The 24328-nt window shown below is 47.4% G+C and overlaps 1 protein-coding gene across 1 annotated transcript in view; it reads left to right on the top strand.

Annotated features, from left to right (window-relative positions):
- The window catches only part of EYA2 (EYA transcriptional coactivator and phosphatase 2), a 265039-nt gene that overhangs the window by 177432 nt on the left and 63279 nt on the right, over window positions 1-24328 (top strand). The window contains exon 9 of the mRNA XM_036069693.2: window positions 3084-3167. Coding sequence (XP_035925586.1) covers window positions 3084-3167 — 84 coding nt within the window. The remainder of the gene's footprint in view (window positions 1-3083; window positions 3168-24328) is intronic.

A 24328-nucleotide genomic window follows, 5' to 3' on the forward strand; every position in this document is an offset into this window, starting at 1 on the left:
CTTCCCTGGAGACTGGCCCTCCCTGCCCTTCAGATCACGTGGCCGCCAACTGCCATTCAAAGATGAGGAATGTCTTTCTAGGTTCCAATTTCAAGTTTCCAAGGAAAGGCCTCTGACTCCATTGGGATTAGGGGCTTTCCCTGGCCCAAACCACAGTGGGCTAAGGAGTAGGGTCACGTGCAGAATAGCCACCAGGAACCTACCCACAACGGATCTAGGGCAGGGGAGGGAGACAGACTTTCTTCTTCAGAGGGAATGTAGTAGGTCAATGAATGGAGTCAGCATTCAATTTGAAAATATTCACTGATTTTTTTAAATTTCCTTACCAAAATTTCCCAGTTTCACTGATCCAACTGAGTTAGTTCAGATAAACTAGGACTTAGCATATTGAAACCTGGAAGCCCTCCTTAAAAACAGTAGTTGTCAAACTTTTTTTTTTTTTTTTAACTGTGACCCATAATAAGAACTACACTTAACACCATAACCCAGCACATACACACACATAACTATAACTAGACCCCAAAACTCACAAAATAACACTCAGATCTGCTGATTGCTTTGAAAACCCCTGCACTAACTGACCTTTTCCTCCTACAGACCACCCTTCCCTTTCCTGTTAAAAGCATGGCAAAGGCCCGTGTGTAAGTACAGCTGTTTACCTCCAGAGAGTTTTCCAGGATGGCCCATTCGAGATGGCAGACTGAGTAGGTGCCTTTGGCTCCCACCCCCAACACCAGCTATACACACAGTCAGGCCCTTTGCTCTTAAACACAGTGATCACCAGGAAAACCAACAATGTGAAAAATAAGGCCGGGATAAGGTAATAGGACAAGTGACAGGTAATTTAAGAAACAGGAATGTAGGAAAATTATGATTGGTTTTCTTATAAGGATCCAAAGGAGCTCTTGCATCCATAAAATAAGAAATGGAGGTTCTTGGGAAGGAATTACTCAGAGACAAAATAGGAGTCACTGGAAATTTTTTAAAATGACAGAATCAGAAGTTTAATAGAAGGGTTGGGAGGAAATGTTTAAGAAAGCCCCCAGAACACAGATCAAAAAGGCAAAATTATAGAAAATATATTTTTTTAAGTTATAAGCCTTATCCATCAAAAAATGTCTAATTTGACTGTCAGAAATTCCAGCAAGAGAAAACAGTGGAAAAGGTAGGAGGAAATCATTTAAAGAAATAAGATTGAAAATGCTAGGTGCTAAAGAGTATGATTGCCAAAAGACCACACCTAGGTATATCCTCATGGAACTTGAAGATTGCTAATATAAAGATCCTAAAGTATCCAAGTGGGGAAAAAAAGCAAAACCTCCATAGGACTGAAGATCAATGAAACATCACACTTCTCACCAGTCACACTGGACATGAAGCTAATGGAGGAATGCTTTCCAACATCTAGAGGACATTATTTTCTAATTGGAATTCTGTACCCAGAGGTTCCATAAAGCAAAATCAAGATAGATCAGATCTGTAGGAATTCTACTTTCTAAGCACCTTTTCAGAAGAAGCAGCTTAAGGATGTACTCAAGCAAAACAAGGAAGAAAACCAAGAGAGAGGGGCACCTGGGTGGCTCAGCTGGTTAAGCATCCAAGTCTTGTTTCAGCTCAGGTCATGATCTCGGGTGCCTGGGATGGAGCCCCGAGTTGAGCTCTACACTCAGCGCAAAGTTTGCTTGTCCCTCTCCCTCCTCTTCTGCTCCTCCCCACTTGCACTCCTCCCCGCCTCATGCCTGTGCTCACTTGCTCTCTTAAATAAATAAATAAAATCTTTAAAAAAAGAAAGAAAGAAAAGAAAACCAAGAGAAAGACTTGGGGTCTAGGAAACAGTGGATCTCGCCTGGAAATGCAATAAAAGGACATCTCAGGATACTAGCTCTGCAGTGAGCCTGAAGATGATCCAGTGCACACTGGAACATTCTGTCACCGAGGAGGAACATCTCTGATACAGAGAGTGTGGCCGAATTTGAGATTCTAATGAAGACACATCATTGGAAACAAGAAAAGAATTAAAGCAATTAATAAACTCCTGCAAAAACAAAAAGTTATTCCAGACCGGCATGGCTCCTATGTGAACAAACCGGGATATGGCATGATTTTAATTGAGAAGGACCACAGGAAAGACATGACCTTAATGGGAGGAACGATCTCCTGAAAGTGGCTCTGGGATTAGGACACTGGACACACAGAGAAGGAAGCGAAATCCCAGCAGGTTCCTTGGCTCTGCAGTGAACAGTAATCACAAGATGTGAGTGTTCTTTACTGTTTACCAACTTTGAAAACCAAGATCTAGACAGAGCACAGAAAACTGAAGTACAACCCTGAAACCAAAAGCACGAAGCAGTCTATCCACGTTGGCAGTGGGAAAGGAATGGTAACGCTGCTCAAATCGGAGAGAGGAGGAGGTGGGGGAGGGGGTGAGGACACCAACAGCCATAATTTTGCATGGGGGATTTACTGTTTTAGCCAGGGAGAGTGTCCAAAGTGGATGGTCTTGGAACTAGAGGGGCTCACATAGGTGAAAAATGTAAAGTCCTGGAGAAATGAGGGACATTACCATGAGCTAAACCCTCATCTTTTGCATTACTCAGTCAAGAGCTATTGTCTGAAGTTGGCAAACTGGTAAATAAAGAAGGCATAAAGTATGTTACTTAGAGTTATGGAGGTAATCACCAGAATTGCTAAAAATAGGAGCGTTGAGAAGTAGTTGGGCTTACGGTGAGCTGTGAATGCAAAAAAAGGTAGTACTTCATTTTTTCAAATGAGTTATATGATTTTTATTGTTGTTTTTGGCCTGAACTCCTCCATTTTGGAGCTTTTATGTGGAAGGCAAGAACAGGCTTCTTGGTTCTGGCATTCTCTGGGTTGATAGGAGCCCAAAAGTGGTCATCAGAATACTTTACACAGCTGAGGTTGGATGGGGACCCAGTGACACATCAGTGAGTCACATGTTTTATAACTTAAAGATAATGTTTTTCAAGATTTCTTTCTCCTCCCGGGGAATTAATTTCTGCAGACATTAAGTCAGATGCAAGCAAGTCCATTTGTCTCCATTCTCTTCTTCTCTTTCATCACAGCGTGTGTTCGTGTGGGATTTGGATGAGACAATAATTATTTTTCACTCCTTACTCACCGGGACTTTTGCATCCAGATACGGGAAGGTAAGAATCCATTTTGTCTCTTCTCTCTCTCTGTCTGTTGTTTTTTTTTTTTTTCCAACATGACAGTCTGTCCAGCTGGTTTGTCCTGGGAATTGTGGGGGCAGTTTATGACGCGGCTTCTTCAACAAAAGCTGCCCCTCTGGGTCAGTCTGGGTTTGAGAGCTCCTATGGAATGTTCCCTCGACATGTGAAAATTTAATTAGCTTCCCCTTCTGTCGTCCCCCATGCCGTTCTTCCAACACATGAAGTGTTCAGCATCCACTTGATAGGATATAAGCTCAGAGTCTTCAGCTGTCTCCCTCCTAAGAGGGCAGGGATACATTGCAGCCAGAAACAGTAATCTTAGCTAAAAAACAAGGTAAAGTATTTTTCTAGTTCCCTGTTGTTTATCTTAGTGTCTCCGGCAGATGAATTCCATTTTCCTTCCATTTTTCTGAGACAAGGGGGAGGCATTTTGTCCTCTCCGGCGTGGACCTTAGCAACAGCTTTGCAAACGTATCATGGACAAAGTATGTCAGGGAACCATCCAGTTAGAATTCTGGGCAAATGCTATCGGCTGAGTGGTGGTGAATGGAAGAAACACTGAAACCACCCTCATAATGCAAAAGTGAACCCAGCTGCTAACACCCAAAGCCTGCCGATTCTCTGCATTCGTCCTGTTGGCTTCCCAGCAAACCACATGTGGAGGCCGTCCCTTTGGGGAGACAGGTGGGGGTGGAGGGGCAGAGCTTTGGAGAGCAGGCAAGCTCTCATCTCGTCCGAGGTGACCGACCTGTTGGCAGCTGCTTCCACGCATGGGTAGGAACCATGAGACTCACCAGCGCCTGGAAAATATTTCTGTTTCTGTTTAGAGACCAGAAATATGATTTGACATCACCTCATGGCTTTTCCAGCTGCTCGTGTTTTTATGGGGGTTATAACAAGCTGGATGTGTAATTAGCAAGATAGATTTATCATCTGCCATTATGTTGTAAAGAATACAAAAATGGTGTCGGTGGTGCAGAAATCTCTTGCCACGTAGGAATGCCGTTAATATGTCTAGCAGTGCCTACGGGAAATCCGGCGTGCGTTCTTGCACTGAGCACAGCTTAGGTAAAGGATGGCAGAGTCCAGAGCTGCTGAAAACACCAGAGTGGACTTGGCAGCCATTGCAAAAAGTGGGGCCGTCCCAAAGGGGCTGCAGTAGTGAGATCCCCACTAAGTCTGGGTGTTTGGGGGTTTTTCTAACTACCCCGGTAAAGCCCCCACCTGCTAAAAAGCATGCCTCCCCCCTTCTTGCCCTTAGAGATAGCCCACTCTGAAGTCCTACAGCTGCTTTGCAACAGCTGGGCTCTCGTGGATTGTGCAGGGCTGTGTAATCTTGGGGATGGTCTTTTTGTCTGTATCACCACCATTCCTGAAACCAAACTGTGGGCATCCTCAAGACAGGGACAAAGCCCAGAGCACCTTTCTGAGCCCGTGCTACCTGATCCTCTCTCCAACCCTACCACCTAATCCCAGCCACCTCCACCTCCAGCTGTCGATCTTGCCCTTTATAGCTGCCTACGGGGCGGGGGGAGGGGGGTCATCCTACAACACAAGCCTAGTCATGTCACTTCCCTGCTGGAAAATGGTCACTGGCCTCCCCATGGACAAACCCTAATCCCAGTCTCCCAAGGCCCTTCATGAGCTGGTTCCTGCCCCGTTCTGCAGCCCTGTTTCCCGCTACTCATTGTAACTTGCTTTCTGTCTGTCCTCAAACCTGGGCACGTTCTCTTCCATCTCCGCTGGGTCTCTCCCAGGAAGCACCGGGTGCAGAGTAGGGAAGTGAGACGGGGGAGGGGAGGCGGCCAATACACTTTGCATAAAGAGTTACTGCTGCAGTTGACTAGGGCTCAGTCCCTCCTGCAGCCCCTGGAAGACTCTGTAGAACACGCTTCCGAGTGGACCCACCAACGAGTGAGGGTGCTGGGATATTTATCTGCATCTTCCCTTCCATCATAGGTTGAGGGCTTCTGCTAGAGTATTACCTCCCTGCACTTCTGGCCTGCCCCAAGAAAGCCATAGAGCATGGTGCTCACAATTGAAAGCCTTTGCGTGTACAGGAATGGCCACAGCTGAGGGGCTATGGGGAAGGGGCACCCTGGAAGCCTCTGCTGTAATCTGGAATGTTCTAGCATGTTCTTTTACTAGATGAAATCTTACTTTCAGTTCTCATTTTAAATGTAGCTTCCTTCAAGAGGACTTTGTTAACCACTCTCCTTTATCTAAATTGCAGCTCTCCCTATTACTGAGTTTTTCATCTATAATTATGCACTCACTGTCTGTCTCCCTTCTAGGTTATATGTACCATGAGGGCAGGGTCTGTGAACACTTTTTTACCTACCCAGCCAAACAGTGCCTGGGCCAGAATTGCTCAATAAATATTTGTTGCATGAATAAGTCAGGACGATCCTCTAGAATGAAAGCTACATGATGACAGGCACATTTTTTGCCCTGTTTTGTTCATTGCTTTATCCCCACTGCACAGAACAGAACCCCCCACTTAGAAGGCTTCAAATAAATATTTGTTGAAGGAAGGAAGGAAAATAGTATCAAAACAAAAAATGCCTAGCTGGTGGCCAACGACCAAATTCAGCCTGCAGACATTTTTGTTTGGCCCCTAGAGTGTTTGAAAAAATGTGAATTTGTAGCCAACATTTAAAAATCAGGAGACTGCACAGACCAAAACAATCCAGATTTCCAACTCTTCTTGAAAAATTAGAAAATCTGGCAATCCTGCATTCTCATGTGGCAGCAATCAACAGGAGCTGAATAGCGCCTCGCCTTTTGTGGGGGAGCGTCTGCTCTGCAGCCCAAACACAGCCCCCACTTGGCCTGTTTAACCCACTTATGGGACCCTCCTGGCCTCACTGGCATCTGAGTTCCAACATCTGTCCTAGAATTTCAGAACCACAGAAGGTCGGAGTTGGAAGGACCTAGGAGACCAACATGCCCAAATAGTCTCCATGGCATAGGAGGAGAAACTGAGGCCCAGAGAGAGTAAGACCACCCAGGAGAGAATAAGAGTCATATTTCAGGCTCACTTGCCTGCTTGTGAGCCCCCAGGATGCCCAGGGAAAACCGAGATGAGAAGCTCTTGGAGCATCCAAGTCCCCTGTGCCATGTTCACTCCAATTCTAGAATTCACCACTCCCTTCTCCAGCTCTCTCCCCTAGGTGAGGAGTGAGGGGCTTTTTTTATTTGCTAAAGCCAGGCACCCCAAGAGAGACCCAAAATAACCATGGCTTAAACAAAACAGTTTATTTCTTCCAAGTAACAGTCCAGGTGTGAGCAGCTCGAGCTGGTAGGGCCACTACACCAGCATCTGGCCCCAAGCCCTGTATGTCCTCTGCCATTACAGAACATTGCCCTCATTGGCAAGATAAAACCTGCTCGCCCCCATGTGTATATTCCAGTCAGTGGGAAGGGGGAACAGGAAAAGGAGAATTTACCCCTCTTTATTTTACTTTATTTTTATTTTCCCCCCTCTCTGTTAAAGGCCAGACTCAGAATCTGTGTATGTATATGTATATGACATATCTATATCTCATTTGTGTTCACATCGCATTGGCTGAAACCTGATCACATGGCCACATGTAGCTGCAAGGGAGTCTGGGAAATGTAGTCTGGTCACGTGAACCATTGAACTTCAGGAATTCTATTATTCTGGAGGGAGAAGGGAAGAATGGATATCGGAGGACAGCTAGCGTTTCCTAGCACAAAGTACCATCTAATAAGAAGAAGAACAGTGAAAGAGGAAAATGTTGAGGAAAAAGATCCTAGACGGCAGTCATATCCAAAGAGAGATCCGGGCTACGGCGATAAACTTGGAAGTCAGAGAAGTATCGAGGACCTAGAGGAACAGGAGTATGAGCCCCATTTTGCAGACAGAGTAACTGAGGCACAGGGAGGTGATATAGTCAAGGTATTCATAATAGAACTAAAACACATGGTTTTGATTTTTGGCCCACAGCTCTTTCTCTTTGTGCTTTTTCCAGAAGCTACAGCTATGTGGAGCTCATTATTAATAGCTGGGATCAAGCAGGAGTCCATTTGAAGCATGGAGTGTTTAAGCTATAAAGGGTATTTATTGGATCACAATAATTGAAAAACTCAGAGGTACCTGGAATTCAGGTTGGGCTGGATCCAGGAGCACAAGCAATGTTCTCAGGGCTTGGTCTTTCTGTATCCCTCAGCCGACTTTCTCCATATAGCAACTCCCTGTCAGCAGTCCCAACTGAAAAAGACATACCTCCGGAATTCCAGCACAGTTCCCAGGCTTGAATCTCATTGGCCCAACTTCTGGGGCTCTGGTTAGCTAGCCTAGATCAAGAGCTGATGCCCAGGGCGCCCGGGTGGCTCAGTTGGTTAAGCGACTGCCTTCGGCTAAGGTCATGATCCTGGAGTCCCTGGATCGGGTCCCGCATCAGGCTCCCTGCTCAGCAGGGAGTCTGCTTCTCCCTCTGACCCTCCCCCCTCTCATGTGCTCTCTCTCTCCTCTCATCCTCTCTCAAATAAATAAAATCTTTAAAAAAAAAAAAAAGAGCCGATGCCCAGAGAGAATAGAAGAGCCAGGTCAGTTCCGTCCCAACCAAATGCACAGAATGGGGGAGGGATGTTTCCCAAAGGAAATTGAAATGCTCTTTCCAGAAGAGGGTGAGGACCATGGAGGTCCAGAATGGGTTCTGAAGGCCGAGACATCCTGTACATCCATGCCAAGGCCCAGTGGCTCTTTGCTTGTGGCCACTGCATTGAGCACTGTACAGGAAGCAGAAGTCATACCAATTGTGGTCCCAGCCAAAGGGGTAACTTGCTGTTTACTTAAGGAAATAAGACCATCAGAGCTAAAATGATTAAGGAATGATTCAAAACAGAGTGTTTGAATTTTCAAACAGAAACTGGGCTCTCTTCCTGTTCCCAATCAGAGGCATGTGCTGCTCGAGGCTGTCATCTCTCCACTTCCTTTCCACCTCTTCCTACCCAGTGCTCAGCGCCAGAGCCTCCCTTTGGTAGCTGTACCTCCCTCATCTTGTGGATCCATTAGAAATTCCCCGGAGAGCTGGAGCGGCCAGCAGTCGCCGCCTCTTCCCTAACCTCTCCTCCTCCCACCTCGCTCCCAGCAGTCCCTGAACTCTATTTTTTCCAGCCCGGATTAGGCAAATGCAAGGTGGTCAGGAGCCTTTCTTTGCTGTGGCCAGGAAAGGACTCTAAGAGGGATTCATCGGCAGTCCACCCGCCCCGGGGTTCACAGCAGGTCGGCCCTGACTCCTCCTTTTGTGCCTTGCCTTCCAGGCAGCTCAGTACCAATTGGAAACTCAACTCCAGGACCAGTTGTGTGTGTCTTTTTAATAACAGCCTTCTGGAGATGGAATCCGTGTGCTCTACCTGTACGTTTCGGTCTGGACAATTCAGTGGTTTTTAGGATCTCACAGAGTTGTTCAGCCATCACTAGCCTCTAATTTTAGCACGTTGTCATCACCCCAAAAAGAAACCCTGTGCCCCTTAGCGGTCACTCCCTGTTTCCCCCAGTCCCTGGCCACTGCTAATCTACTTTTGGTCTCCATGGATTTGCCTCTTCTAGACATTTCTTATAAAATAAATTCAACAATATGTGGTCTTTTGTGACCAGCTTCTTTCACTTAGCATCCTGTTTTCGAGATCCATCCATGCTCTAGTGGGTACCTGTACTCCATCCCTTCTCATTGCCGTGTGATTTTCCCTTGTATGGACTGTACTACATTTTGTCTGTCCCTTCATGAGTTGAGGGACAGCTGGGTTTGGGGCTCTTATGAATAATGCTGCTGCGAACATCTGAGGACAAACTTTTGCAGGGACACCTGTCTTCAGTTCCCTTAGGTATGTACCCAAGAGTGGAATTGCTGGGTCATATGGTAACTCTAGGTTTAACATTTTGACCAACAGCCAAACTGTTCTCTGGGATAGTTGCACCATGTTATGATCCCCTAAGCAGTGTGTAAGGGTTCCAATTTCTCCACCTCCTCACCAACACTTGTTAGTGTCTTTTTTTTTTTTTAATTTTTTTTTTTTTTTTAATTTGACAGAGAGAGAGATAGTGAGAGAGGGAACACAAGCAGGGGGAGTGGGAGAGGGAGAAGCAGGCCTCCCGCAGAGCAGAGAGCCCGATGCGGGGCTCGATCCCAGGACCCTGGGATCATGACCTGAGCCGAAGGCAGACGCTTAACGACTGAGCCACCCAGGCGCCCCAACACTTGTTAGTGTCTTTTTGGTTATAGTTCTCCCAGTGGGTGTGAAGTGGGATCTCATGGTGGTTTTGATTCGCATGTCCTTAATGACTAATTATGTTGACTAATGATGTTTCATGTGCTTATTGGCCATTTGTAGTATCTCTTTAGAGAAATATCTATTCAGATCCTTTGCCCACTTCTTTATATGTCTTTTTCTTATTGACTTTTAAGAGTTCTTTATATATTCTGGATATATATGTGATTTGCATTATTTTGCAACAGCAGATAATGTGATTTGCAAATATGTTTTCTCCATTTGGTGGACTGTCTTTTCACTTTTTGGATGGTGTTCTTAGAAGTATTTGAAGGATTTCATGGGAGAAGGATTGAAATTAAATTTGAGAAAATGTAGCCAGGGAATGAGGCCTCATGGAGAAGCTCAATGTTGAATAAAGACTTTAAGCGGGTTGCCAGGGTGGCTCAGTCAGTTAAACATCTGCCTTCGGCTCAGATCAGGATCTCAGGATCCTGGGGTCAAGCTCCACATTGACCTCCCTGCCCAGCGGGGAGCCTGCTTCTCCCTCTCCCTCTGCCCATCCCCACCATTCATTCTCTCTCTCTCTCTTTCAAATAAATAAAAAAATATTAAAAAAAAAAAAAAAGACTTGAAGTAGAGGAACAGATATCTGGTGGAAGAGCAGAGGGAGTGGCAAGTGCAAAGGCCCTGAGGCAGAAGTTTGCCTGGTGGATTTTAGGGACAGCAAGGAAGCTGACATGGTTGGAGCAGAGCAAGCAAGGAGGAGAGTAGTAATTCACCAGGCTTTTACTCTGAAGGCTTGGAGTAGAGGAAGGACAGGGTCTGAGTTCTATTTCTAAAGAATCCCTCTGGCTGCTCCCCTGGGGAGAGTAAACCACAGGGGAGCAAGGTTGGAAGCAGGGAGACCAGTGAGCAGGCTACTGCAAGTCCAACTGAAAGAGGATGGTTGTTTGGACGAGGGTGGTAGAGGCGGAGTGGTGAGAAGTGTGGCAATCTGGATATATTTTGAAGGCGGAACCAACCACAGATAAAGAACGCAACATGATTCCTTATTCTCTCACACTGGGCTACAGAGATGTCCTAGTTTCTGCCCGGGGTCTTCCTCTGAAGAGACCTGACCTATTCGCCCCCTATTGCCAACGAGAAAATTCCTCTTGAACAAATTCTCCTATTTTTTGCACAGTGTGCTATATGCCAACTACTCTGCTTTGAGCACTATGATTTTTTAAGTTGGACCTCACATGCAGGCATTGAGCTATTCATATTCATTGTGCACACAAAGCCCCTCTCTTGTTTCACGGGGGTAAAAATGTGTGTTTCCTTTTAGACCCATTTGGATCTTCCTCCTCCCCTCCCCATGGTTTAATGTGGTAGATTCTGTTTGTTTTCCTATGACATATGTACGGGGTTTTTGCGTACATTTCTGTCACGTCTGTAAACAGCGTTGTTTAAATACCCCGTGTTTCTCACTTCTCTCCTGCTCTGTGGTTTTGGATCCTTCCACGTCATCCTACAGCCAACGCCAGTGTTCTGACTCAGTGGTTCTCAACTGGAGGTGACTTGGCCCCCACGGGACATTGGGCAATGTCACAGCCATTTTGGGTTGTCACAGCTTAGAGGGGTGCTACTGGCATCTAGTGGCTAGAGGCCAGGGATGCCGTGAAACATCCCACAATGCGCAGGATGCCCCCGCCACAAAGATTGATCTGACTCCAAATGTCCATACCCTGCGTCTAACCACTGCTCTGGATTCCATGTTAACCTTCTCTGCCCTCCCCACGAGGAGGACTCCTAGGCTCCCCCAGCTACCCACCCGCACAGACAATGCTGTGACAAGCATCCTTCAAGGACTCTTGAGCTTTGCACGTTCTCTCTCACTGAATCCCCACCACAGATCTGTAAGGCACAGCTGCTCCTATTATACCCATTTCTGGAGAAACTGATCCTCAGAGAGGTGGTGTGATTCAGCCATAGTCACCCAGCTTGGAAGGGATGAAAGCCAGGGTGTGGCCCACTGCTCTCAACCATGCATCTAAACGGCATGCTCAGCGAGCCATGTGAATGTTCTCAGGGTAAAAATGAAAAGCTACTGGAGTGAACACTTCTGCTTGACTCCGAACTCCAAGGGTGCACGGACTGGGTCTGATGTGTTCATAGCTTCATCCCCTGGCACCCAGCAGTGCCTGGCACATCTGCTTGACAAATATTTGTTGAATAAACCAATAAATAAATAGCTTGCGGGCAGGGAGTTTTAAGTGTGAGCAATTGCAAGCACTGCAGAAATGGGATTCCAGGGTGCCTGTCTTCGAGGGAACAGATGTCCACACACATGACAAGACAGGGGCTTGTCACGTTCTCTCCGGGGCCAAGATGCTGGGTGCTAGCCTGGACTCACCCAGAGCTTGGCCCACAGCAGGGGCTCAGTGAAGGCCGTGGAGTATTGAGCAAGTGACCCCTCTAGGCAGGCTAGCGGCCAGGGACATTTTGGCAGGTGGGGGCCCTGGGCTGGAGCCAGGTGGCCCTTGATGCCTGCCTGAGCAGAATCCTATCCAGGGTTTCCTTCCACGTCACGCCTTTAAAGGGCCATGCCTTCCTCAATCCGAAAAGATTCGAGGTTTCAAACTGGCAGTGCAGGGCCAAACCTGCCTAAAGACAGGTTTAGTCTGGTCCCCTGGCATTTCCTTAAGTTCTCAATTCATTGCTGATATTTTTTTATATCTTTTTTTTAAAGATTTTATTTATTTATTTGAGAGAGAGAGAGCATTAGCAGGGGGGAGAGAAGCAAGCAGAGAGGGAGAAGCAGGCTACCCACCAAGCAGGGAGCCTGATGTGGGACTCAATCCCAAGATCCTGGGATCATGACCTGAGCCCAAGGCAGATGCTTAACCTACTGAGCCACCCAGGTGCCCCTATATCTCTCTCTTTTTTTGAGAGAGAGAGAGAGTGCACACACATGCGGGGGCAGGGGCAGAGGGAGAGAGAGAGAGAGAATCCTAAGCAGACTCCACTCCTAGTGCAGAGCCCAACATAGGGCTCAATCCCACGACCCTGAGATCATGACCTGAGTTGAAACCAAGAGTCAGATGCTTAACTGACTGAGCCACCCGTGCACCCTGCCAGTATTTTTAAATCTGGGTATTTTACATAAAAATCTGGACGTCTCACTTCTCTTGAAAACTGGGGTCTGGCAACAGCAAGCCTGAGTTTTCAGAGTGGGGACCTCTGACAGGACATACACCCTCAGGTGCCCCTCAGCCCCCTCACTGGGTGGTGGACTGTGGAGCTCTTCCCCTCGTGGATGGTGCCTCCTTTGTCCCCGGAGACACATCTGTGACCCACCGAGGCCAGGTTGTGCCCAGAGTGTGTGGGATGTGTGGGGGCAGAGATCACTGGCCCCTGGTTCCCTCCAGCCGACCTCTAAGCTCTATCAGGTCGTTCTAAGCTGTGCCTTTAGCATCCTCTCGGAAACACAGGGTGTCTCCTTCCTCATGAGCATCTGTCTAGGGAAGCTGTTACGGCTGGGGGTCTCTTCACTCAGAGGGGTGTAAACCCCTACCACCAGCACCACCTCCCCCTCCTCCAACAGCTGGAAGGGAAGCAGTGCTCCTCACCCAGTGTCCTCACGCAGGGCTCTCCGCCCTTCCTGATGAGGTCTAAACGCCCTTCCGATGGCTCAGAGCACCACGGAACTTGCCATAGCACCACTGCAGTGGTTCATCTCTTGCGGGGATTGCTTGGCACTAGAATCACATCACCATCACCATCATCATCATTAGGCAGCTAGGTTGGAATTTTCATTACAGCGGCACTGTGAGCACCCCGCCCTGTCCCCTTAGCCCTCCCCATTCCTGTGGGCACGATGGCTTCCCTCTGCCAGGACCTGTGACACTCTGGGGGGGGGGGGCTCTTCACAGTCTCCCAGACGGCCCCAGTTGCACACAGCAATGACCCGCTCACTGCCCCGCCCTCGTTGACTTCCTTCCCCTGCCCCCACTTCCCTACTCGGCCCGGGGTCTCCTCTCGGATAAACTGTTCGCAGCGGACTCCTAGGCTCAGGGGCTGCTTCCGGGGAGACCCAGACTCAGACTCCAAGGAGGTCCGAGTGTTCAGACTTCCTCCCGATTCCAGGAATGGGAACTCTTCATTGTCAGCACCCTGTTGTCACATAAGCCCTCCCGGCAACGTGAAGTGTGGTCTGGGGCCCGGCATCAGCAGGGAGCTGTTAGAAATGCAGAGTCTTGGGTCCCAGATGCACTGAACCAGAACGGACATTTAAACTTGACCCGCAGGTGATTCCTTCACACATTAGTCTGTGCCGCAAGATGTAAGCCATGAATTCACTCGGTGACAACTTTCCTCGTGGGTCCGGCCCACCCGCCAGCCTCTTTGTGCGTCTGGAAGAGGCTGGGTAGAGAGCCTGGCCAGATCTCGGCTCTCTGCTCATTCCCCCCCACCCCACGGCCCCTCTGCCCCCTCCGACCAGCCACAGTCCTCCCCCACTCCTCAGCGGGTGTTATTACGTGATTCCGGCTCGGATTCCGGAATCCAATACCCAGCGCAGTGCCATCAGGATTCAATCAGATCCAGTTGGCGATACACGGCTGAGCCTGTCCGTTACCGCTTTACAAACTGAGAAGAAATAAAAAAACCCCGGTTTTATGACCCAGCAGTTAAAAACTATTTGTAGAAGTTGCTACGGTTCAAATCAAAAGTGCCCTCCCTGGAGGACTATTAGTTAATTCAGAGGACCACAGATTCTTTCCTTCTCTTTCTTTTTACCCCATCTACCTTGAGATGCAGCTCTAATTCACTTCTGCCGCTCAGACATCGAGGGCTTTCCATCCTTTGACAAACACAAGCCAAAGTGCTTAAGGACATCTGTTTATTTTATTTCTTTAATGAGAAAACCTTCCAATTTCTCCGGGCTCAGCTGTGTTTATTTACACTGTGTTAGCCATGTGAGGCTAGCACCTTGGAAGTTTAAAGTCCTGGTGGGGCCCTCGAAGCGGCCTCCAGCTCTGAAATGGAGTCAGCCCTGCCCAAGGAAAACAGAGTCCTTGGAACTCTATAAAATAGATTTTCAAAATAAATACTGCCTAATTCACTCGGTAGATGTGGATTAAGTCAAGATGAATACAATTTGGAAAGGATTTTCTGAGGAAGTCGGAGATTTCTTTCCCCCACTGGGGGTTAAACCTTGTATTTAAATCTTTGTTTTTCCCCCTCCAGCTCTCTTTTCAGTTAAGGGAAAGGTATTTAGTCTTTGTGGCTAATAAAGAAATTAGGACTTTGATTGGCCTTCGAGAGCAGTGATTATTTTCTTTGTAGGACCGGGGATGGTGACTTCGCTGGCCGCTTCACTCCATCCATTAGGGCAAGAAGCAAGCATCTGTGGTTGTCATTCTGGCGGGGGTGGGTGAGGAAGAGGTTGGAAACGCTTTGAAAGATGCCTGAGAGGTGAATGACAGTTGGAGGGGCCATGGGCAGGGGGTGGTACCCTTTGTAGATTTAATCCCCTGTAATAGTGGTTCCCTGAGCCCGTGGGCCTCCATGCCAAGTGCCTCTGCTTATGTATTTTAGAGCATTAAAGGATTATTTCCAACATAAAATATATTTTAGAGATGGTTTGGGGTTGTCAGAAAAGTGCTCATTAGCAGGGACTTTCTTTGAAGCCCTGTGCTCTCTGCTGCTTGGAGAAAGACCATTTCCTTGCAGAATCAACTTAGGTTGTGGGTTTTCAAGCTGGTTAAGACCCCTGATTTTCCGCCCACAAATTTAACAAATGCCGACCACTTCCCAAGGCTTCTTTCGCCAACTTTTTTGTTTTGTTTTGTTGTTCCCTTCTTTAGTTCTGCCTTTCAGTGACTGCTGAAGGGGATCTGAAAAAAGTAATAATAATAAGGGGGTTTTAAATCTCCTATGCAAAACCTACAACAGACTGTCCGTTGGGCTGGAGCAAGAAGCTCTTTGTCTTCTGTAAATATAGGGGTTGGTGCTCACAATGATAAGGAATAAAAAAACAATCCTAGGCACCCTGCGAACCTAAATAATGGGAACAATTTTCCCTTAACACTTAACTACCAGGTTGAGAAGCTGCCTCCCCCCTCACCCCACCGGCACTTTTTACGGTACTTATTTTCCAACAATAGGGCTCTTGAGCTGGCCCAAGCTTGCTGGAATTGCCGTGAGTGTCTGGGGATGAGGGTGTCACTCGGTGAATGGCAGGAAGGTGTCAGCGAGGTTGTATTGGGGAATTAGGAGGTTCCCCCCACCATGCCCACTTCCCCCACTTCCTCTGTGAATTCCTAGTTCAAAGTAGAAATATGCAGTTGTAGAATCTCTTTGGAAATGTCCATCAACGGATGAATGGATAAACACATGTTAGGATGTTCATACAGTAGAACATTTTTCAGGCATAAAAAGGCATGCGGTACCGATCCATACTACGACGTGGACAGACCCTAAAAACGTTACACTACGTGAAAGAAGCCTGCATCGTGTGATTCCATTTCTACAAAACATCCAGAATCTGTAAATCCACACAGACAGAACACAGGTGGGTGGTTACCAGGGCCTAGGGGGAGTGGGGAATGGGGAGCAGCTGCCTTGTGGGGATGGGGTTTTCTTTTGAGCTGATAAAAATATTTAGGAACTAGAGAGGTGTTTGCTCATCTGTAAAATCAGAATAATATTCCTGGGGCGCCTGGGTGGCTCAGTTGGTTAAGCGACTGCCTTCGGCTCAGGTCATGATCCTGGAGTCCCTGGATCGAGTCCCGCATCGGGCTCCCTGCTTGGCAGGGAGCCTGCTTCTCCCTCTGACCCTCCCCCCTTCATGTGCTCTCTCTCTCTCATTCTCTCTGTCTCAAATAAATTAAAAAAAGAAAAAAATCTTTAAAAAAAGAATAATATTCCTGCCCCACTGACCTCAATAGACCAGCCTCAGAATCAGGTGATGCTTCCCAAAGGGTACTGTCGGTACCTTTGAAGGGATACAACTGCCTGGAATGGAAAAAAATCCACATTTTTTACTCAGAAAATGAGGAGTTTTTTTTTTTTTTAAGTAATTTTGTCATCAGGTTTTGGGGTCAGGGTAACATTGGCCTCATAAAATGAGTTGGGAGGTGTCGTCTTCTGTTTTCTGGAAGAGATTGTGGAGAATTGGTGCTAATTCTTCTTGAACTGTTTGGTAGAATTCTCCAGTGAAAGCATCTGGACCTGGAGATTTTGTTTTTCAGGAGGTTTTTAACTGTGAATTCAATCCCTTTAATGCTTGTTGCTAGTTCATCCTGGATGAGTTTTGGTAGTTTGTGGTTTTTGAGGAATTGGTTCATTTTGCCCATTGTCAAATTTATGTGTGTAAGAAAGAGCTAAAGAAAAAAAAAATATTTACTTTTATGGTGACTTTCAGTTTGTAGCATATAACCCATACCCAGAAGCCTTCAATTATAGGGATAAACGCTATAAGCCCCTCCCCCCATGTGCATGGCACTGGGTCACAAGTCATCCCCTTGGTCCTCAAGACAAACCCACAAAGGCAGATGTGGTGATCCCCATTCTACCCAGGACACCACCTCAGACCACCAAGCTAGTAAGTGACAGAGAAGGAATCAGACCCAAGAGCTCCAAAGGCCATTCTGAGCCCCAAGGCCATCAGAGCACACGACAGCCAATCACAAAACTCCCAGTTCTAGGGCCAACGTTCAGACTTCCACTCCAACCCAGTTCCTCCCTATGCAGGACACCATGCTAGGGGGAAGGGAGGGGGCCTGAAGGCCACAAGTGACTCTCAACCATGTTTTTTGTTGCATTTTTTAAATTAGTTGGCCAGCATTTAAAATTGGGAGATTTTGAGGGTCCCCTGGGTGACTCAGTTGATTGAGACTCTAAATCTTGGTTTCAGCTCAGGTTGTGATCTCAGGGTTGTGAGATCGAGCCCTGCATTGGGCTCCACACTTAGCAGAGAGTCTGCTTGAGATTTTCTCTCCCTCTCTTTCTGCCCCTCCCCCTGCTCACGCGCGCATGCTCGCTCTTCTCTCTTAAATAAATAAATAAATCTTTTTAAAAAAATAAAATTGGGAGATTTCACATAAAAATTCAGATTTCTGGGTTCTCCTGAAAAATCAGAAGGTCTGGCCATGAGGCACCCACAATCCCAAATGGCATCACTTGGCTGGGGCTGCATTGCAGCTGCCCCTTTAAATGGGGCCGGTGGGCTCTGGTTTGCCACAGTCCCCACTACTCCCTGTTGCATATGGCCAAATATCAGTCACCATTACTCTCCCTTGCACTGTTGTCTCTCTCTAGGAAGAGTCAAGAGGAAAGTTAAATATTTCTCGCGGCAGGAGTTGGAGAATGAAAGACAACAAGGCCCTGTGTTTCACCTGGCCCATTCTGTTCATTCGAGTGAGCTGCTTAGTCTCTGTCAGTATGGCTGTCTTTGGTGCCTCATTTACAGAATGAAGCCCAAATTCTGTGGGCCAGCTTCCAGACCCTTCCAGATCCTCTCCCACCTCAGCTCTGAGACTCTCAAGTGTGTATTTTAGGCTACAGCTTTGCAGTTGCACCAAGAAACTCTGGGGCTTTGTACTGTTCCCTCCACTAGGAATGCTTTTCTCACTTGCCACCCATTTGCCCAGCTAATGCTCACTCAGCCTTCAGGTCTTATCCTGGATGTCTCTGCCTCCAGGAAGCTTTCCTTGACTGTCCTGGGTTAGGTAGGCATCCCTCCTGTGTGCTCCCTTAGCACCCTGCACTTGCCCCTCTTACAGATAGATGTTTTATCGCCTCGTTACTTGTCTGTCTTCCCAACTAGACTGTAGCTTCTCAAGTGCAGGGATGATGACTGTGTCTTCATATCCCTACTTCCTAGCACAGCACATTCGATGTGCCCCATAATTGCTGTCAAATCAATTTTCTTTCAGTTACAAGTAACAGAAACCCAACTTAAGCTGACAAGCAGAAAAGCGAACTCATTGCCTTTTATAACCAAAATGTTCAGGGGTGTATTGGCTTCAGGTATGGCTGAATCCAGGGGCTCAAGCAGTGTCAGCAGAACTCGGTTTTCTTTCATTTGCGGTGGCAAAAATGCCCCCCCAGCAGCACAAGACCAACATCCTGCCAGCTCAGTAACCCCAGTAAATAGAGACTACCTCTTTCCCAGTAGTTCCAGCCAAGTCCCAGACAAAACTGTCCTTGACCTGGGTTGAGCCAGTCACCCTGGGGTTAGGTGGGTTAGCTTCCTCATAACTACACAGATGGGGTGTGATGAAATTCAGGCTCCCAAAAAGCACTTATGATGCTACTACCAGCCGGTGTGCTGGATGCTGTGCTGACAAGAATAGCAAACACTCCCTTCCACATGTATGTTGTAAGCCACATGGAAGCCAAGAGCCTCCATGGTCTTACCCGGCACGTAATAGGTGCTCAGTAAACATTTGAAGATGAAACATAATCTGGCCAGTTCCCAGGGCCCATGCCCTTAGATGTGGCCCTAAGCGGTGTGGTCCGTTACCTCCGTGCCCTCTTCTAGTACTCCTCTCTTCCCCCCACTCTGACCCAGCCACACTGGCCTCCTCAGTGGTACTCACACCCGCCAGACACACTCCCACCTCAGGGCCTTTGAACACTTGGTTCCCTCTATCTGAGATGCTCCTCTTCCCACATGGCTTCCTCCCTCTTCCCCTGAAAAACCTTCTGAAATGCCACCTTCTCAGCAAATACCTCCTTAACCATTCTATGAAACTGCCACACGTCCTACGAGCCCACATACATGACACAGAGTCTTTGCCATGTTTTTTTTCCGTAGTGTTTTCTACCACCTGGCAGAAGTACAGAATGTGCACTGCTCAACCCAAAGAGGCACCACTTTCATGGTGGTCCATGTGAATGGTGCCCCTGGAGTTATGCCGTGCACAGCCTATGCGTCCCTACATGGCATCCCTGCCATCAGACAGACTGCAGATCTTGCTTTATTCATTTATAGGACTATTTTGTTTGCTGATGTATCCCAATGCCTATAATAGCGCCCGACTCATAAAAGACACTCAGTAAATATTTGTAGAATAAATGAAAGGATGGGTGAATGAGTTTCTGTTGCTCTCAACAATGCTGCACCTTGACAGCTAAGTTGAAGTGTGAGGGAAGAGGAGCCCTGTGTCCTGATGGATGGCTATGAGAACATTTCCCTCAGGACTGGAAGAAGCCACATGCAGTGACCTCTGGCTCCTTCTCAGGGCCCTTCTGCAGATGCTGGGAGTCCAGCTGACAATATGCTGAGTGCTCTGTCACCATTTAAGAGGAAACTGATTTTGCTACTCAAAACGGTTGTTTGTTCTCTCCTACCCTCCTCCCGTTCTTTAGGTTCCCTAGTTGGGGGGTGATAGGACCCTTGACACTGTTCGTCATACCACGACACACCGTCAATGTTTGTAAGTTGTTTAGCTTCTCTGCAGACTGAAACCAGGCCCGTATCGGCTGGTGCCAAACTCCCTCGCTTTCCTAATCCTCAACACAAAGGAATCTTTGGGCTGAGAGATGACGGTCCAAGCATATCCGACATGACATCCTCTAGGGCTGAGGGACAGGGGAGGAAAGGATGGGATTGGAGCAGACCACCCTGGAGCTGAGTCCCATCTGTTAGGGTGGTGGGGATTTGCTGAGCCTCAGACCCTCATCTGTGAAATGGGTATAATAACAATACTGGGGGCGCCTGGGTGGCTCAGTCGGTTAAGCGTCTGCCTTCGGCTCAGGTCATGATCCCAGGGTCCTGGGATTGAGCCCCACATTGGGCTCTCTGCTCCGCGGGAGGCCTGCTTCTCCCTCTCCCACTCCCCCTGCTTGTGTTCCCTCTCTCATTGTGTCTCTCTCTGTCAAATAAATAAATAAAATCTTGAAAAAAATTTAAAAAAAAAACAATACCTACCTCCCTGGGTTTTTGGCTCGATAGGATGGCATAGTGCCATGAAGGCAGCCCTGGTGATCTATTTTGGATATAAATCAGATCGTTTCATTCTCCTTGCTTGAAACTGGTCCCTGGTCTCCAGTCACATTTTGAATAAAGTTCAGACTCCTCCACATGGCCTCATCTGATTATCCCACCTGGGTCTCTCCTCCCGCTCCCACTTACTTAATACACTCACTCCGCAGCCTTCTTTCTGTTCTCTGACACACAGAGCTTGTTCCTGCCTCATGGCCTTTGCACTTGCTGTTCCTGCTACATAAGCATCCCGTGGCCGGCTCCTTTGTTTCACTGGGGTCTTCGCTCAGGCGTCAGCTCCTCAGAGAGACCTTCCCTGCCCACCGCACCTCTAGTAGGCTTCCCCCAAACACACACACAGTTGATCTGTCTTGCTCTCTCGGTTTCTCTCTCACCCTCCAGCACATCTTCGCGTTTCATTTTCTTCAGAACACCGGTCACTAGCTGAAATGAAATGGTGGTTTTTTTTTTTTGTGGCCCTCCCCCTCCCCTAGAACGTGAGCTCCATGCACAAGGGACATTCACTGTCTGAGAGCAAAGAGACAGTATAGCATAGTGCTCAACAACAAGAGTTGGCAAACTATATCCATCTCATGGGCCAAAGCTGGCCCCCCACCTGTTTCTTTTTTAATAAAGTTTTATTAGAACACGGCCATGCCCATCCATTGACATAGTGTCTGTGGCTGTTTTTGTGCTGCAGCAGCAGAGCTGAGGAGTGACAGAGACCACATGGGCCACAGAGCCTAAAACACTGGCTATCTGGCCCTTTAGAGAAAAGTTCGCCTGGTCTAGAAAAGTTTGCTTCTGGTCTAGAACATGGGCTCTTGAGTCAGACCGCTCAAGTTCAAAGCCAGCTCTATTCCCTAGCCATATGACCTCAGTCAAGTCATTTTGCCTCCCTGGGCCTCTGTTTCCACCTCTGTAGCCTGGGTGTAGTATGAGTAATACCTCATAGCATCAACGAGTTGGTACGTGAGAAGTGCTTGGAACTGAGCCTGCTACGTAGCAAACAGTCTTTGTAGAGTAAATGAATAATAAATATCAGAATAACTAACAATAAATGAAATAAATGTCTTTTGAAGAACCGCTTCTTTAGAAACACACTGCTGATTGTGTAAGAATGCCCTCTCAGTGGATAATAAGCCAAAGTAGCACAATCTGGGCAAATAATGAGAAGCCAAAGACTCCCAGTGTTGAGGAGGGACGCGTCGGGGCTGGATGGAAGCAGTGGGCACTTGTTGGGTGGCAGGCCCTGTTCCAGAAATGCACTGATCTCCTGTGCCATCAAGTGGCCCGTGGTCCTGGACAGTGAGTCACTTACCTTAGGGTAGCCGTTTCCTGGGGTCTGTCTGGAACTTTCCTGGTCTTAGCACTCAAAGTCGTTTCCTGGGACCTTGGACCCCAAAGTGTGGGCAAATCAGGACAGTGTTTAAAAGAGGAAGACTTATGATTTTTTTTTTTTTTTTTGGCCTTTGAATTTACACCCTCGGAAAATGCTTTAAAAGCTGCCAGATACCTCCAGCTGAAAGAACATGTTTCGAAAGATAAAAACAAATCAAAGGGTCTGAGTTGTTGCTTAAAACACCCAAAGAGGAACCAGTTCAGATATCTTTGTTTGTTCTCTTAGATTTGAACATGATTTTATCATTTGTAGTCAGCTCGGCTCTTTTGTGACTCAGTGGTGACAGGATTTATCCTACATTTTTGGGGGGAATGTTCTTGTTAGTACAAATAGACCCATTTGCTGAGCTAAGAAGATCTTTTCTATTTTCTGTGTTCTCCTGTGAAACTGCCAAAGAAGCCAAGTTGTTGGGTGGTTTTTTTTTTTAACTTCACTGTTTAAACATGTGAATCAAACTATTTTTTTCTTTACAACCATCATTTTCTTGTCTTCCTCTTTTAAACAAGCTGATCTGTTTTCCAGGAGTTTCCAAGTAATTAAACCCAATTAAAATCATTAAATTCTTTCTTTTAATGACAACTTTATTATTAAAAGCAAACCACAAGGAGGAGATTTACCTGGCAAAGCCCTCCATTGTGTGCTAATCCGTCCCTGACCTCTGGCTGACACGTCCACGAGATAAACCCCACAGAATAGTGAGGCTGGTTTAATGAATAGCTTTAATTAATACTTTTCTTCCTTGTGGCAGTGTAATTATTTGTTCAGCTTGTAAACAGCTACTTGGCAGTGATTTTTTTAAAGGCCCAGTTGGCTTGCACGGTGTGATGGCTTTGATTGGTTTTGTGTGTTTGTGTTGTTGTGTTTTGTTTTGTTTTTTCTTTAAAAGAAGGGGAGAGGTTCCAGAATATAGGTGCAGAAGCGCATTGTCCTGAAGTTTGGGATGTCAGGGTGATCCACACAGAAGGAAAGCAAGGCAAACGCAGGTGGCTGGCTGCCTGTATTTGTGAGAACCATCTCCAGAGCGGGCAAGTCTGCAAGCCCGGACAGGGTCCCCCAAGCCTGGCGAGCGGCAGTCTGGGTGCTAAGAGGAGGGAGGGCCGGGAACTGCAAAATGCCAGGCCAGCTTCCCACCCCGTGTGTCCCCCTGCCTTTGCTTCGGGTGACAGTGGGGGTGATGCTGGGTTTGGCCAGGGAGGCCCCAGAACGGCGATTCTGTGACTAAGAATGACAAGCCCGCGGGCAGTGCGTGTCCCCGGCCTGGCACTGATCTCGAGTGCTCTCCGTGTGTCTGCTCACTGACTCGCCGTCACTCTAGGCAGGTGCTGTGGTTACCCCCGCCTCCCACAGACAGGAAACGGGCCCCGAGACGTGCCCACAGTCACACCTTCTAGGAGGAAGGGCAGAGCCCAGGTGTGCAGGCAGGCGTCTGGCTGCCCCGGCGGTTCCGAGCCACTGGGTCACACTGCTCTTTGGGATACGAAAGTGGCACCTTTCACTCAGCTGGGTGGGAGATTTAGGTGTGGTTTGTTTTTGTTTTGTTTTTTTTAACTTAATTTAGGTCATCACTTAGGAAGCTCGTTTCATTAATAAGGTTGCTCACTTATAAATACAAAGTTGATTGACACTAAGGACTAAGCCTTTTCATTATTTTTTAATGATTTAGAGCAGCGCTTCTCTACTGAGGGTAATTTTCCTCCCGGCTCCATGTGACAAAGTCTGGAGGCATTTTTGGTTGTCATGACGAAGGGAGGGAGGGGTGCCACAGGCACCCAGCGGGGAGAGGCCAGGGATGCTCCCAAATACCCTGCAATGGACAGGACGCCCCCCATGACAAAGAATGATCTGGCTCAAAATGTCAACAGTGCCAAGGATGAAAAACCCTGATCTATGGAATGCTCAAATTTTTCATTCTCGAGACGTTTTGTAAACACACAAAAGTAGTTCTTTTTTTTTTTTTAAGATTTTATTTATTTATTTGACAGAGAGAGAGACACAGAGGGAACACAAGCAGGGGGAATGGGAGAGGGAGAAGCAGACTCCCCGCTGAGCAGAGAGCCTGATGCGGGGCTCGATCCCAGGACTCTGGGACCATGACCTGAGCCAAAGGCAGATGCTTAACCAAGTGAGCCACCCAGGCGCCCCACAAAAGTACCCACCCCTAATAGGTGGGTTCATTTACATTGCTTTTAATTAGTTAACTATGTTAATTAGTTATCTTAGTGATTTTGACTATTGACCATGCCACCAGAAGTTTTTCAGAAACACATGTAAGGTGTAAGAGTTCTCAACCCAACATTAGCTATTGAAGAACTTTGCATGAGTATATGAAGACCCCTTCCCAAATCCCCAGGCGCCTACCTCGATTTGTTACACAAGTTTCTTTAAGAAAATGCTTCATGAGGAGCACGAAGCAGGGTTAACTCATTTCACCATCCAAGAAGCTTCTTGCTAAGTGTTCAGATGCCTCTTTCAAGCCACCAAGACTCCCCCAACACTGGGAGCAGTCCGAGCTGTGTCTGG

Source organism: Halichoerus grypus, chromosome 10, assembly GCF_964656455.1.
Source record: "Halichoerus grypus chromosome 10, mHalGry1.hap1.1, whole genome shotgun sequence".
In the NCBI taxonomy this organism is placed as follows: Eukaryota; Metazoa; Chordata; class Mammalia; order Carnivora; family Phocidae; genus Halichoerus; species Halichoerus grypus.